Here is a 16,506-nt window from a genome sequence, read left to right as displayed (position 1 = left end):
TATCATTCATAACTTTTATATCTACTTTTGAGCTCTATGATTGGACAAACAACTCTCCAATCAACACTGGTCAACTCCTGACTGAAAAATCAACACTTATTAAGACTGGAACATTTGCTGTAGAGGCTGGCACAATAAGAGAAGGTGTGGAGATGACTGTTGAAATTCTATACTAAATAACAAACACTGAGACACTGTGTGTATATTTGGGGGTCTTTGACATGGAAAAAGTTTGGGAACCTATAAGCATATGGTTTGTGCCACTAACAGATAATTTGGGGCATCTTCTGGGTTTGAGATCCATTGATAAAGGTGAAGAACAAGCAGAGAGATCACAGTCGTGCTCGTTACACCAGCAGCTGGTAGAGACGTGTCACCCAGAAGAGGCTTTTAAACATCATTTTTTGCCACCGTAGCCATACGTCTTCCTGGATTTGCATAAACGGCCAATTACCTTGTCAGTAAGCTGGTGTGAGGCGGAGATGCAGCCTCAGTGCATCCGATCATCCCTATTCATTTTATTATAGGACGCACAAATATAAACAGACCTAATAGCGGGCTACACTCGCCCTGTTCTCGTCCCCGCGCCGTTATTGATATGGCCTTGAATTCACACAATTGATTTTTATGCTTCCCTCTAGCCACCTTGTGCAGTTGAGAGATATCTTTATTCGCACGGAAAGTGAAATAAGTGCGTAATAAAACGGTGATATATTAAATTCGTTTTTCCCCGTGTCGCGGTTTTATTATGAGCCATTTTTCATTTTTATTGAATTGAGACCCTGGCGATCCGCGGCGTCGCTTCGGGCGGAGGAAGGTTAAATAATTTGTGCAAATCAGCGTTTCACATTGGGCTTCATGATCTGACTCCAGCTGGTACTTGTTTATTTGTTTATCTATCTATCTATCTATCTATCTATCTATCTATCTATCTATCTATCCATCTATGGGCTTAAATGGCTGGAAATCTTAACTTTCATTTAATGATGAAAAGGTTTTACTTCACTCTTGGGCATTTAGTGTTTCCTATACACAGAGCAAATATCGCTTAGTACTGATGTCGACTTTACATTTCATTACTTTGTAATAATGTATTAGCCTACTATCAGTGCCTTTAAATCAGGCTTACTCTGCACAGTTTGCGTCAAAATTTGTGCATTTATGTCTTTATTGTGTGCAACAATGCAACAGACTATTGCTTCAGCTAGGTTTAAATAAATAAACCTGGTCTAATGTGTGTTGTATCGTGTAGGATCCAGTGTGCTGAACACCGTTTAGCTCTTGGCCTATAACCTGCCTTTAATTATTGGAGTCTAACATTATGATTCGTTTTCAAGCATGATCTGCAGGCTGCCATTTCATTCCCCGTCTTATATTCGCCTAATGACGAAGCTGTGCCATTGATCGGGATTGGTGCTAAAGCAGCGGTTCCCAAACTGGGGTTCAGGGACCTACAGGGGTCCGTGAGCGAGGGTTAGTTTAATTTCACCGTTGTTTCACTGGAAGATAAGACAGTGAGAAAATGGGAACTACACACTGTAAAAAGAAAAACATGAAGGCACTTCATCTTAAAAACAAGTTTCCTTCCTGTGTTGAAGACGCGTTCTCCACTCGCTGTAACAAGTTCTGAACCAAATCATATCCAACAGCAGAAACCTTCTCAGATGGCAGCAGGCAAAACCTTATCAAATGGACGGGGATCCTGACCTAATATATGGGCCTCTCTACTCTGGGGGCCTTGAAGACTTTGAGACCTACTTTGACCTAAAGCCTCACCAACATGCTCACAACCCTTGTGTGGACTTTTCTACTTTCTACCACCTTATCGAAACAACTGAAGAAAAAATAGCTGCATTTCTGTGCCAGATCATATCCAACAACAGAAACATTCCAGTCTCAGACACATGGGGGTTCCTACACTGCAAAAACACCAATTTTAACAAACCATTTAATCAAGTATTGAGTCTTAATATCTTATTTTTATTGAAACAAGTGAAATACAAAATATTAGAAATGGGTGAAATAATTCTATTTGTTTCCAATGCAAATCGAATTTGCTTGCTTCAAGTGCCATCTTCCTGATATAGAGTGATCTCTCTCACTCATTTCAGTGTATTGACACTTATTTCTAACTGAAAAAACTGGAACCAACTGAAATTATCTCACCAAAAAAAAAACTTGATCCAAGATAATACGAATTTAAAACCGAAGCTGAGAGTGAAGAACTTGTTAAGATGGACATGTTTTTGCATAGAGGGATATTGACATGAAACCGTTTGGAAACCCCTGTCCCGGGCCTGTACAGCACCAATAATATGGTAAAAACCCTCATGTTTAATACTAGAGGAGCTGCAGAAAAAAGGGAGCTGCGGCTTCTTTAAGAGATGGGAGCAAAACAACTGTCCTACCGGGGGAGGAGGGGGTGGGGGGGGCGGATGACCGAATGGCAGCTTTTACGCAGAGGGCTGTCTCACCTGCTGAAACGCACTTCACCATTCAGCACAACAGAGCTATCTTTCGCTCTCACCTCCAATTAATATCCGCGTTTTGCAAGGTTAACACTTCATTTGGTGTCTTTTTTTGGTTTTGTTTTGTTTCTTGTGACACGACGAGCTCGGCTCTCCTACCATGCCCTCTGCGTATGGATCGTCTCTGCAAGTGTAGGCGAACAAAGCGCATCAAGCCTCTCCAGAGAACTCCCTGTCCAAAAAATCACGGATTTTTGTCTGTAAGTAATAAGGATAAGCATCTTGGTTTTTCTTGTTACGCTTCCTTGTGTCAGATTCATTGGGAAAAGAACGCGCTTTTAACGATGGATACGTTTTTCCTTAGCCCGACGGATAGGCATTTCATTTAGGAAACACCCGATCCCACTGTTGGACAAAAATAATGGCAAGATTTTGGATAGCGTTGGACACGTTGGTTTCCTGGGAGTAGAATAGGCCCGTTTCGATGCTCGAAAACAACAACAGCTCTGTATTGCAGCATATAAACATTTCCTTTCCCAAAGGCCTGAATTAATATATGAAAAATTATCTGAGCAGTGATAAAATAACAGCCACAACCGCACCGACAAACCATGGAGCACACCGGGATCGAGGAGGTGAACCAGACGCACCAGCAGCAGCATGAACCCATCAGCTTCGGGATCGATCAGATCCTGAACAGCTCGGACCAGTCCAGCGGCTGCATGCTGCCGAACCGGACCGGCGACCCGGATTACGCGCTGGCCTCCAACGTCTACAGCAACGGGTACAACAGCGTCTACAACCCGGCCTGCTCCATGGCGGCGGCGGCAGGTCTGGCCGGCTCCTATAACGTCAACATGAACATGAATGTCAGCATGAACATGAACATGAACGTTAACGTGAACTCGGGCAGCGCCGGAGGAGTGATCCGGGTACCGGCGCACAGACCCATGCCGCCTCCGCCGCCGCCCGCCGCCGCGCCGCATCCGCCCCCTCCGACGCATCCGCCGGGCATCGGTCCTGGCATCCCGTCGGTGACCGCGGTGCCCGGGATGGGGATGGGGAATGCGGCAAACTTCACCTTCCCCTGGATGGAGAGCAGTAGGAGGTTTGCCAAGGACAGATTAACAGGTAAAAGAGTTTCCTGCTATGTGATGCTGCCTGTTTAGATGTGAAAACACACCTGGAATCTGTCTTTCCCATTACAGTAGATGCATATAAGCTGTTGGCTCGTCTCCCATGCACCTACACCTGCATTTAAGACCTTCATGAATTAGTCCAAAGACTTAAATCCACTCCTAGATGGCACAGGCGACTTAATATTTTTGGATATTTCCCCCATGGCCTATAGGGACATTTGTTAGAGGTGTGAATTTTAGGATAAAACTGGCATTTGTGGTTAAAAACTGGCACTGGCGGCACTGGGGCGATAAAGTGTAAAATAATAGCTCGATAAAGTGGAGCTGATTCCATGCTTAGGTTGTGATCTATAACGAATCGTATGCATACAAAGTCAGTTTTATTATCGTGGAAGGGCAGCCTGATGAACGAGTGGAGAAATTGACATGGACATGCTGATGAATCAGTATTGGACCATCACTCTCCATTTGCAGCGGATGACGGATAACGACGTTCCCCATTTTTTCACGAGGATGAATGATTTTTTTTTCTTTCTGAAAGCCAATTGAGAAAAGAGGAGGAAACTGGACGCTTACAAAAATAGACTATGGCAGGGAAAAAGTTATTAAAAAATAGCAGATAATAACAAATAACAAGGACAACAGCAGCTATTATTATTAGACTTATTATGTTTATTCTGATTAGATTATTATTCTGATTATTATTATTGTTGTTGTATTATTATTAATAATTTCTTTCACCACTACTGGATAATAATAACAATAACATCAACAGCAACTATAATACTACTACTACTACTACTAATAATAATAATAATAGCAATAATAATAATAATAATAAAAGTTGTAGTAAAAATAATAATTTTAGATTAAAAAAAAAACAATTTTAATCATACAAAGCATGCCTGAATAATGTATAGCAGTCAAAAGAGCTTTACACACATAACCTGCATAACTCCCATCATAACACACACAGTGGGTCAATAGCCAAATATTATACAGCTCATATTCATCTGATTGACTTTCACTAGACTCATGAAGCCCAGACTGGAGACCATATAGTTCACATTCTGTAAATCAGATAATTATATATATATATAAAAAAAAACCATGTCGTTTCTTTCTCTGTGTGGTTATATTATGGAAGAAAAGCAAAACCAGCACTTGTTTGCTGCTTTTTCATTGCGCTGCTGCAGTTAGGGAATGCCACGACGCAGTATATGACTAGAATAAGACGGTGTTGAGGTCTAAAAAGAAGAAAATATAAATAAAAAACTACTTTCTTCTTCTAAAAAAACTAAAACAACAACAAAAACAAAACCCTGAGGCATCGAAATTAGACTAGCAGGCTTCCTCTTATCCATTCTTGCCACTGTTGGCCTGTAGCCTGTATTCTTCTGCGTTACATAATCCTGACCTAACTGTACCAAAGGTGTCAGGAGAAATGAGGAAGCTTTATATTGGCCACGCACACACACACACACACACACACACGCACACACATACACATACACCATTTATACGATTATGCATGCACATAAATTGTTCATATGTTGCTGTATTCTAAGACAAAAATAAGACCAATCCATCGACAGGTTTTTTTTTTAATCCTGGGTCTCGTCTGTATGTGTTGCAGATTTTATGTTTTTCAGTGTCTCGTCTACTGTAGTTAGGATCTGGATTCAGGGGTTTGCTGCTTCAGTTAAAGTAAATCCATAAAATAAATCCATAAAATAAAAATGATTCCACTCTGTCCATAAGCAGAAAACTTGAGAATCAAGTTCAACCTCGGAGGATTATATTTATTTCTGCTGTAAAAGCCATGATAATCCTGCCAGATTTCATATTATTGCCTCTGTATAATATAAAGCCTGTAGTTTTCTCTCATTTTGGGGTTCACGGGTCTTTCCGCATGACCTCATCGTTATGAAGATGAAAATGAAGAACATCATGGATTTGCCCCCCTCCACCTCCCCCCTCCCCCCCCCCCCCCCACATTAAATATTCACTATTCCGTTCTTTCTAGCGCATTAATTATTAAATACTGGGGGACGATATGTCAACTGCAAAAAGATACAGTGTAAATAGGCTTATCAATTTTACTCATAGTCACCAAGGGCCTCTCGTTTAATTTCTCTCAGCTTTGTGTCGCTGTAATTATTTCGCAGCCTATATCTTTCCACTGTATTGATCAGGCAAGCTCAGCAGCACGCGCGCACACACACTCACACACACACACACACTCACACACACTCCATATTTAGCCTGGTCTGTTTCCTATAAAGGGCCGTAAATCAAATGGACTATCATCTATCATAATGGGTAACCCACCATTTGAAATCTTTTAGTTTCTTTCAGTATTTTTCGATTTTCTTTTCTCCTCCTCCTTTTTCCAATTTGAAAAATGGCTCCATGCTTGAGACTAAAGCTAAAAATGTCACTAAGCTTTAGGAATGTGTAAAATGTATCTGTAGTATAGGTCGATATTTCTAAAATTCAACAGTTTTCCTTCTGGAAGCCATGAAGGGGTTTTTCCATGGATGCAGAAACCCAAACCTTTTTTTTTTTTCCTTTTTTTTTGCAGAATAGAGTTTACTCGCCATGTTTTAGGCTGACATACAGTATATCTTTATGGCATAAACTCATGTTACAGCCTACATTTGTATCAGATTGATGTGAGCTATATAAAGGTTTTTAATGGGAACAGGGGCATAGCCTATATTAATCATTTTCTAAAAATATAATTGATTTTTGTTTATGTGGGTTTGGTGTCTTATGATGATCACCAACTGGAAGTCATAGCTTACACTCTTTTTTATTTAAACTGGACTTTTCTTACCCTATTTGCATCGAATTCGATTTATTTATTTGTCCATTTATTATAATTATAATTTTAATTTAAATATTTTCCATCTCATCGCCAAATTTGGCCACGAGTGTCCCAGCTCGGACTGGCCCATCTTGAGATCTGATATGCCCAGCAGAGCTCTGCTGTATCTGGGGGAAAGGAAACACTTCATGTTATTTTTTGGGGCTTAATTGACTTCTTGGCAGTTTGGAAGTGGAGCACTGCACCAGGAGGGTTATCTCTCTGTGGTGGACTGGCCTGTGACGGCTCAGTGCGGCCTAAACTAAAGCTTCATACGCCTAAATGCTTTGAGTTTTCCAAAATTCAGTATTTATGAGATTTTCCTCAGATACAGGCTGTTTCAGTATTTTTTTTAAAAACCTGCTCGCTGCCCGTCAACGATTTTGTGGCGTAAAAACTAGGCAGTAATAATAATAATAATAACAATAATAATAATAGTAATAATAATAATAATGATGATGATAATACTGATAATTAAAACTTTATTTTAATAGCACTTTTAAAATAAAATGTTACAAATTTCAAGTGTTTTGCACGAAAAAGGGCAAAATGTCATAAAGTGCAAAGTGAATACAAGTAAATATAGAATAGCATACTAGACAATTATTAAGCCATTACAACACACATTATTAAATTGAGTAGTATAATAGCAGCAGCAGCAGTAGTTATCGCTGTAGTAAAAATAATAATAGGCCTAATGATAATATTACTAATAGAAGAGAGTGCGAGTAGAGGATAACCGGGCCCATATTACAGCATGTGCGCCCTTATTGGCCACATAACGCCAATAATAAAACATAATCAAACATGTTCTGCGCCAGTAAATCTCCTCCTCGGTCTTAATGGCAGCAGTGCAGAGAAGCAGCGTTTTATTTCAGCGTCAGATCTGCCGATGTGTCTCTGCTTCCTGATCCTCGGTGTGACAGAAGACAGTCTCCCTGCTTTGTCCCGTATAGTGTAATAAATAGCAATATATGTTCATGTTATATTTCAATATCCCCTTTAGAAACCTTCACGGATATATTTATTAGATTGCTACAAAGGTAATATCCGCAGTGGGGAAGGGAGGCGCTGTCACCGTGAAGTGTTATTAAGTATAAGTGGTTTTATTATGGGAAACATATTCTCCACGGTAGCATTTTATTTTTTGATATGCTTATGCTAAATTGTATTACCAAGGCAGCAGATTTAGTATTCTCGCCCATTTCCTTTGTCATTTCACGGAGGTAAAAAAAAAAAGGAAGAAAAAAAAGGTCAGCTTGGATGATATTTTGCAATGTTTTTTTTTTCTTTTCTTTTTTTTCCAGGAAACAAGATTTCCCCCCTTTTGAAATGTAATATGTGGCCCGATGTGGCTCAGTTTGTAGAACACAATAATGTCTTTCCACTGCTGCTGCATTACAGCCTTTAACTGTTTTCCATGCTGTTCAGGATAATGTTGTTCGACAAATAGTCAATTATTCTTCTCATCATGGAATAATTAACATCTTCACTTCTGTTTTTTATATCACAGAAAACTATTTTAATCTATATATATTTCTTGGCAGTATTTAGGACATTCCTATTAGTCCCTATAGCAATATTATAAGAATATTATAGTGATATCATAGGAGATTAAATATACCATGAGGTCACTATAATATTCCTATAGGAATTTAAAGTGTGTCTATGGTAATCAATAGTGTGTTTATAGTGACCTTATTGTACTTTATGGTATTTTTTTACCTCCTATGGTATCACTATAATATTATAGGAATATACACCGTGCACAATGCAGTAAAATAAGGTCATTAAATACTATTGAGTAGGCTACCACAGACACACTCTAAGTCCCTATAGGAATATTATAGAAATATTATAGTGAGACCATAGGAGATAGAGAATACTATAAAGTACAATAAGGTCGCTTAAACTCACTGTGGAGTACCACAGACACACTGCAAGTCCCTATAGGAATTTTATAGCAATATTATGGTGATTTTATACTTGCAACATGCAGTTTTGATGGAAGCCACACAGCAGGGAAAGTACTGCAGTTTGGCTGTTGGTTTAAAATCCACCAGATTATATGGAAGTTTTTACATACACTCCAACATTACAGTACTCTATATATAGTTCAGGGTCATAATAATAATAGTAATGCATAAATCTGAAGACACATCTGATGCCTGGATGGTCTCAGGGCCAGTACCTTCAGCCAAAGCGTTAAATGTGACTGACACAGTATCAGCAGACTGTATTTTATATTTATCAGCATTTTGCACACTGTATGGCCAAGCTCTGCTGCAGTTGCCAGGTTCAAAGTGTCCTTGTTGTTGCTCCACTTGGGTTGCCTCTGAACGTGCTTGTATGTGCCTGGTCCATTAGTTAGCCCGCAGATGGCCTGAAATAGCCATCTAATGCAGTATTATCTGTTAGCCAGGCCTGGTGCTGGGAGCAACAGCAGACCTGCTTGATCTCAGCATGTGACTCGGACACATAGTTTTGGGCAAAGAGACGCCATGAGTTCCCCTACGAAACAGAACTATAGTTTTCCAATGGCAATTTTAGATGGATAGAAATATCATAGCAAAACTATAAGTAACTGTAGGGATATAATAGGGATATCAGAGGAGATTAAAAAAAATACCATAAAGTATGATAAAGTCACTATAAGTACTACAGGCGCACTATAAGACCTTATAGGAATATTATAGGAATATTATAGGAATAAAGTCACTATAAACTCATGATTAAATGCAACAGACACACTATAAGTCCATATAGGAATATTATAAGGATACCATTGGAAATAAAAACATATAATTAAGTAAGGTCACTATAAACTCACTATTAATTATCCCAGACATAGGCTACTCTAAGTCCCTATAGTAATATTATAGGAATATTATAGGGATACCACAGGAGATAACAAAAAATACCATAAAGTATGATAAAGTCACAATAAACTGACTATTGAGTACCATAGACACACTATAAGTCAGGAATATTATAGGAATATTATAATGATAACCATAGGAGTTTAAAAGAAATACCGTAATGTCCATAATAAACCCACTATTGAGTATAACAGACACACTAACTCCCTATAGGAATATCATAGGAACATTATAGTGATTTCTCATTTTAGACACTAAATCTGTGTTGCTAATTTGTACTCAGGTAATGTTAACTTTATGTGACCTTCTGTAATTGCACAGAGCAGCAGTTAATCTTTACTTTACAAATGATTTGCTCTGTGTACGCCTCAATTTGCCACTCGTGTTCAGCACTATCTGGGGACGTCGGCGGGTCCCTGGAAATGACTGTCGAGCGCGTAATAGCTTCATGTTCCATTTTCCATCCAAATTGTCATCGTCTGTGTGGCAAATGAATTTTCAGGTTGCAGAAAGTCTGAGCGCGGCGGCGTGTGGCCCCCGGGGGACACCTATATGCAGATGTTTTCATATTCATTTTGGCTCCTGGTGAGCTTTCCGACAAAACAAAAACAAATAAACACCCTGTAAGACAGCAGGCAGAACAGCTTGCTGGGGAGGAACCGAGAGAGAAAAAAAAACTGTTTTTCTGTTGTTGGAAATTTCCATTCTGGGTCAAAATGAGAATGTGTCTTGGGGAGTGGATCTATGGCCAGAAACGATCTCGTTACATTTATTGATCTTCTGTTTACCCATGGCTGACAAAATAGACAGGATTCATAGATATTTTATGATGCAGAAGATAAGTTGTTATTAATACCCAGATGCAGTGATATGTGAAAGTGAACTACTGAAGTCAGGCACCGAGGCACAGCTATAAGAAACACATAATGTGGGCTAACTGCGTTGACAATGTGCAATTTACATATTTGAATAGCTACAGTCTAGAAGCTACAAAAACAAAAGAGTTCATTTACAAAACACTGTATATCCATTTTGAAAAAACAATCATGACCTAATTCAATAGCTCTAAAATATAGAGCAGTAAGCAAAGACTTGAGCTGTCCACTATCCTTTAAAATATATAATTTACCTTAATTTTGCATTGTCAATCATTATCAATCATTTTGTAGTTGTTCGGTTTGACTGATATGGATTATTAAATATCTCTATAATGTAAGAGGATTAAGCAAAGACTTGAGTTGTCCACTATCCTTTAAAATGTAACATCATTTGTCTTCATTTTGCATTATCAATCATTTTGTAGTTGTTCAGTTTGACTGATATAGAATATTGTAGGCAGATATAGAAATTGTGAGTTGAAGATTCCACTAGTAGATATTTTGTGCCAGTATTTGATATCTTAAATGTGACCATTTTCATGACAAAAGAAATTCAAAAAAGAATAAAATATATATATACATAGGCCTATATATATTCAGTGTGTCAAAGTTTATTTCAGCAGGGTGGAAAAGCCTCTGAAACAGCATTTAGACCATCATGGGATGTAAAAAAAAAATCATATCCTCACCTCCATCATATTGGCAGTGGATATGACTGTGACTGATATCCGATATTAAAAGACCGATATCGGCCTGATATATGGCCAGCCAGTATATTGGTCTGACTCTGACTGTTGTCACTTTTTTCAAAAGGCAGATATCTCATTTTGGAACAAACCTCTTCAAATGATTACCTAACAGAACAGCAGTAAATAACATTACAATAGAGTCTCTGCAGCATTCAAGCATCCTTCATCTGATTAGCTACTGTGCGTCGGTGCCGTCCGGCTGCTGTGCTCCAGATGCGGGACCTTACTGTGTCTCCCTTTCCTTTAGGGGAGCAGGCAGAGGAGAGCCGAGCGGGAGAGGCCCCAGGGGGGCCGGGGGCCACCGGGTCCCTGCCAGGCCTCTGTCCTCTCCCCAAGGGAGACATCGGCAGGGTCCCTGTCTGGAGCACTGTGGAGACATTAGCCAAATGCTATTACCCCGAGCTCGCTCACCTGCGAGACGGCAATGGCCTTCTAGCAGAATATCCTTTCCCAAAGGGTGCTTGCCCAGGTGAGTCACCCCCCCCTCACACCCCCCACAGCTGATTTTTAAATGCATCCCTCTTGACTTGTGCCCAGCAAAGATAGTTTGGATGACCGACGATGTCAACATCCAAAGCTTGCCTGTGAAAATGTGCATTTTTGTTACAGAGAAATTACAATCTTGGTTGTAATTATGCTCTAATTCTATCCAGGTCACTGTGTAATGATTTAACACTAGAAAGGCCAAGCCGCCGTCAATTGAGGGCTATACTTTGAATTTTAGAATTGAAATATTGCAGCTTTCAAAATGTTCCTCCATAACTTTTCCTAAACCCACTTTATGTAGTGGGTCGCTATTGTTAGATTTTCAAAATCATGCAAGGAAATAGCAGTTCTAATTGCATTTACCCCCTTCAATTGATGGCTTGTTGGCCTTCTCTTAGACCTCCAAAACTCATTGGCCTTTCTAGAGTTAAGATAAAACAGACAATATTTTTTATCTAACCAAGGACTGGAAAACAAAATTGCGCTCATAACATGAGCATATAAAACAAAACCTCAAGGGAAATATAAGTTTGTCATTTAGAAGCACTCATCTGATCAATCCAATTTAGAAATGGAAATAAGATACTCACCCTAATTATCATTAATCTTAATCCCACACTAATCCTTAACATCCTCTAATCCAAACACTAACATTAACCCTTTGAAATGTACATAAACTCCCTTGACCCTAATGTTAACCCCCAACCTTAACCCTAACGCTACTAACCCCGACCCCTGACAGCTTTTTAAGAATAAAGTGCATGATATGGTCTCTGCTCTATCTATTACACACATGACTTTCATTGAATTATCAAACAAAGTCAAATAAATCCTCTTTCTCTTTCCCTTCCTTTCCATTCCAGCCGCTCTCTCGCCCTTCTCCGTGACCCGCCGCATCGGCCACCCGTACCAGAACCGGACGCCGCCCAAGAGGAAAAAGCCTCGCACCTCTTTCAGCCGGGTGCAGATCTGCGAGCTGGAGAAACGCTTCCACCGGCAGAAGTACCTGGCGTCGGCCGAGCGCGCCACCTTGGCCAAGGCCCTGAAGATGACGGACGCACAAGTCAAGACCTGGTTCCAGAACAGACGAACAAAATGGCGGTAGGGTTCCAGCGGAGCGTTTCTCTTGATTCAGTTCGGTTCAACCTGCTTTGTTGGCGTGAAAGTAGAGGATAATAATGCCAAAGCAGCCGTGTAAAAGATAAACTCTCCTCTCCCTTCCTCTTGCTTTCACATGCTATATTTATCCTCCCTACACAATTTGCTTAAGCAAACTAAGAGGCCTTGCTGGATCTTTCAGAGGATTTTAGTCTTTATGAGGCAGGGTGTGCACTCAAACAAGCCACTATCACTACCTGTGATAGTGCCATAAATCGACAACAGTGAATGTGTCTGGATTTTGCTTGTGGATAGGAAACGCTCACTGATGTTTTACTTTAAACACCAGTAAAACGGACTGCAGCTGAAGCATTCAAAGCGTTTGTACAACACAACACCTATTTTGCTTAGCTTAGCGACCAGTTGAGGCCAGTTCACTTGACCAAGCACAATTACTCCAGCCTCCTAAAAGGCTTTTTAGAAACTTGCTGTCCAAAGCAATACTGAAACACTCACAAGAGGAATTGACTGCCAAGTCCATAGACGAAAAAAACACACCTCTCCACTTCATTCTAGCTGTTGTTTACAGCCATTTTGAAGTAAATGAGTAGGAAATCAAATTATGATACCCTGCCCTTACTTAGGGGGACAGTGCGCATATTTCAAAAGCATATTAAAAACAGCTAAATTACCTTTGGGTTATCATGTTTAAATGGCCTTTTTATTGGCTTGACAGGGGGAAGCCAAAGCCCCTTTGTCTTGAGGAAGTATGTAATATTGAAATTTGGCTTGACGATCCCTTTTTAAAGATGAAAAGGAATATTTCTCTTTAAAAAAAAAACAGTTATTAAATCAAAAGCCAACAGTCGGATCCTTCCTTTACATCCTTTTTATAATCCTCTTACAGTCCAAATGTAGACAGACTGTAGCAGTGAAACCTATGCTGCCTACTGAGATGAGTGTGAGGCAAAACAAAACACATTTCCGCCCCAGATAAAGATGGAGTGAAAATGAATTTGCTGCCACCAAACTAAATGAGCGGCCAAACCAAAGCCAAGACTAAATGGCGTGTCATGAATAACCAGGGAATTGGCTAACCTGCTTTTCTGATTTCCTAGTTTTGCTGAGATTTATGCCATTTCCCTACAGTGTGCACCTGATAGAATGAGCATGAGGGATGTCTTTGCGTGACGGCTACGCTAGTAACAAGAGGATGATCAAATCAACAGCCAGGGAATCAGATTATGATAATGCTGTTAACAATAATGTGTGGCTAATGGATGGAGGATGGTGTGCATGAAAGAGTATTTTAGAGGTGTGTTTCCACCTGGGCTGCACATGTATACCTATAGCATGCATGGCGGTGTGTTTTGGTGCTAATTTGACAACAATCAATGATATCTTACAGTGCTTTGGGATGTCATATTAGTAACAAAACAATATTTTCAAAACTGCAGGAAAAAGTGTTCATTGTGCCTTATTCTATATAGCTGATAAAGTGACATTTCACCCAAATTTAAAAACTACACATTTATTAGCTGAAAGCAAACATCCAGGAGAAAAATGTGTATTCGCTATGTAAACAACTGTCAGGAGAAATGACCTAAATATCAAAGAAACTGAAACTCAGGAACTGTAACTTTGATCAACCATTTCAGCTTTTCATTAACATTGAATCAAAATGGCAGCACAGTATGTGTCTTATTGAGGAATCACTGTATATCCACTTATCAGGTTATAGACCTATATCTAAATTTACACATCGCTCTTACCTCTCCTGCACCCTTCTTCTCAACTCTACTTTTTCTAACCATAATCCTGTACCTGTGTGTGCTAATAACTAAACAAATATAAGTATACAGTTGTCTAGTGAGAGTGCTTCTCTCTGGCTGATTTACTACACAAACAATGTTCTGTAATTCTCTTATTTTTGACCCCTCTTAAATTAAAAAAGGACATATCATTTTCAACAACACACGTTTTCTTTAACTGTTTTTTCAACACATCATGTGTTAATATCAGCACACACTGACATAATACAGTATGCATGTTGTTGTTAACATGTGCTGGGCTGAATAGAAACAAAAATGTGTGTGTTGTCCTAAACATAGACATAGGAATGTATTGAAAATGACACTATATATGCAACTTTTTGCTTTGAGGCAGGAAGTATATTGTTAGTCCCGCCCTCCTCCCACTCAGTTGGTCAAGTTCCTGCCCTAACACTTGTCACTCATAAAATATCCTATTTATTTCATGTTATTTTAATGTCAAATAAGTTGCATATTGCAGCTTTGATTATAGTGGCATTATTGTGCTATCTATCATTGTTTTTTTTAAGATGGCACCTTTTTCAAATGGTAGATATCTCATTTTAGAAGGGAATTGGATATATAATGGATATACTGTATGCTGGCTACCATATAGTCAGATCAGACAAGTCGGACATACAATCTGATATCTGATAATGAATAGTATATCCTGTTCATTTGCATACTGCACCTTTAAGAGGAAAGGTCTTAAATCGTGCTCTTTCCTCTTTGCCTTCCCCCCCCCCTTTCCATTCAGGAGGCAGACTGCGGAGGAGCGGGAGGCCGAGCGGCAGCAGGCGAACCGGCTGATGCTGCAGCTCCAGCAGGAAGCTTTCCAGAAGACGTTGAGCCAGCCGCTGCAGCAGGACCCGCTCTGCCTGCACAACTCCTCCCTGTACGCTCTGCAGAACCTACAGCCCTGGGCAGAAGACAATAAGGTGACCTCCGTCACCTCCGTGGCATCTGTGGTGTGACTGTGTGTGTGTGTGTGTGTGTGTGTGTGTAGAGGAGAGAGAGAGAGAGGGAGAGAAAGCGAGAGAGAGAGACAGAGGGAGGGACGGAGCAGGGGAAGAAATGTGTTTATCAGTGTCATCGGTATAAATGGACAAATGGGAGGAGCCTGTTTCTATTGTTGAAGTGTCTGACGTTCAAAAACGCAGCACCGTTATGGGATTGTCATAGATACAGGAAAATGATGTTTGCTTTGGAAAAAAAAATTTGAATGGACATTGTGTTTCATTTTGCATTGATCGTAACCAGCAACAAGGTGGGGGAGATGTGTGTAGAGAGACAGCTATCTATTACTGCCAAGACCCACAAAACACTGTGTGCGGACTTCACAGCGTAGGAGCCGTGCGTTTGGGCCCGCTGAGTTTGCCGATTGCTGTTTTGTCAAAGTCGAAATTAAGCAATCAGTCTACAACAGTTGTTATCTTGAATATCTGAGTCTGTTGAGTCATATTCCTGCCTTACACAAGATTTCCACTTTCCCTTCAGCTGTCGGTCTAAAAGAGAGGAGGGCACTTTATCCCTAAGTGCCAGGAAACAAATGGACACCTCTATAGATGCCCAACTATCAAGACTGTCCCTCCCCCGTTGCCTCTGGAGCTCTCAGGAGGCGGCAGAGACTCTGACTCTCTGCCAAATGGCAAAAAAAATTGACCTCCTTTTTTTTCGCTTTTGACTTTGTACAATGTAGTAAATGCATGTTTCAAACCTTTTCTGTGTGCACTCGGAAGTACCATTGAAGTCACCTGCCGTCGAGGCGGATCTCTGCCCCGATCGCAGTTTGCAAGTGGTAGTCGATTGGTGGAATTCCTGCTCATGGATTCCTCATATGTTCAATTTAAAGGTGTTTTATATTAAATGATATTGTGACTTTTTGAAAAGATGACAAACCTCTCTCTTTTTTTCTTGCCTCTTTCACACACTGCCTGTTTTTTGTTAGAAAAACCATGCGAGAATACATTAGGATTTTAGCGAGGTATTCAGCCTTAATGGTATTAAGCTATGATTACACATTAAAGTTTCAAACCACCCAAAGGTAAGACAGCATTGAGCCGTATCACAAGGATACGGTAATACCTTTTTTTATCCATAAAACTGATGACTACAGCTCCCATGTGTGA

The 16,506-nt window shown here is 40.0% G+C and overlaps 1 protein-coding gene across 3 annotated transcripts; it reads left to right on the top strand.

Moving 5' to 3' along the window:
* The first annotated feature begins 2,482 nt into the window (after positions 1-2,482).
* tlx2 (T cell leukemia homeobox 2) lies at positions 2,483-16,080 on the top strand. 3 transcript variants are annotated; one of them, XM_071916207.2, is made up of 5 exons: positions 2,483-3,599; positions 11,230-11,451; positions 12,332-12,569; positions 15,135-15,315; positions 15,875-16,080. In XM_071916207.2, exons 1-5 carry the CDS (start codon positions 3,080-3,082, stop codon positions 15,884-15,886), a joined length of 1,173 nt encoding a protein of 390 aa, XP_071772308.1. In that variant the 5' UTR covers positions 2,483-3,079; the 3' UTR covers positions 15,887-16,080. The 3 variants fall into 3 exon arrangements, with proteins under 3 accessions (XP_071772308.1, XP_071772307.1, XP_071772310.1); XM_071916206.2 differs by lacking the exon at positions 15,875-16,080 and having other exon boundaries at positions 15,135-15,867; XM_071916209.2 differs by lacking the exons at positions 11,230-11,451; positions 15,875-16,080 and having other exon boundaries at positions 15,135-15,867.
* Positions 16,081-16,506: the final 426 nt, after the last annotated feature.

This window comes from Centroberyx gerrardi, chromosome 16 (genome assembly GCF_048128805.1).
Source record: "Centroberyx gerrardi isolate f3 chromosome 16, fCenGer3.hap1.cur.20231027, whole genome shotgun sequence".
NCBI classification, from domain to species: domain Eukaryota; kingdom Metazoa; phylum Chordata; class Actinopteri; order Beryciformes; family Berycidae; genus Centroberyx; species Centroberyx gerrardi.
Note: the sequence above shows the minus strand (reverse complement) of the source record. Positions and strands in the feature narration are given on the sequence as shown.

Coding starts and splice junctions, on each gene's coding strand:
- tlx2 (XM_071916206.2), top strand. CDS start 3,080: ATGGAGCACACCGGGATCGAGGAGGTGAACCAGACGCACCAGCAGCAG. Junction 3,600..11,229: donor TGCCAAGGACAGATTAACAG/GTAAAAGAGTTT, acceptor CCTTTCCTTTAG/GGGAGCAGGCAGAGGAGAGC. Junction 11,452..12,331: donor CCCAAAGGGTGCTTGCCCAG/GTGAGTCACCCC, acceptor TTTCCATTCCAG/CCGCTCTCTCGCCCTTCTCC.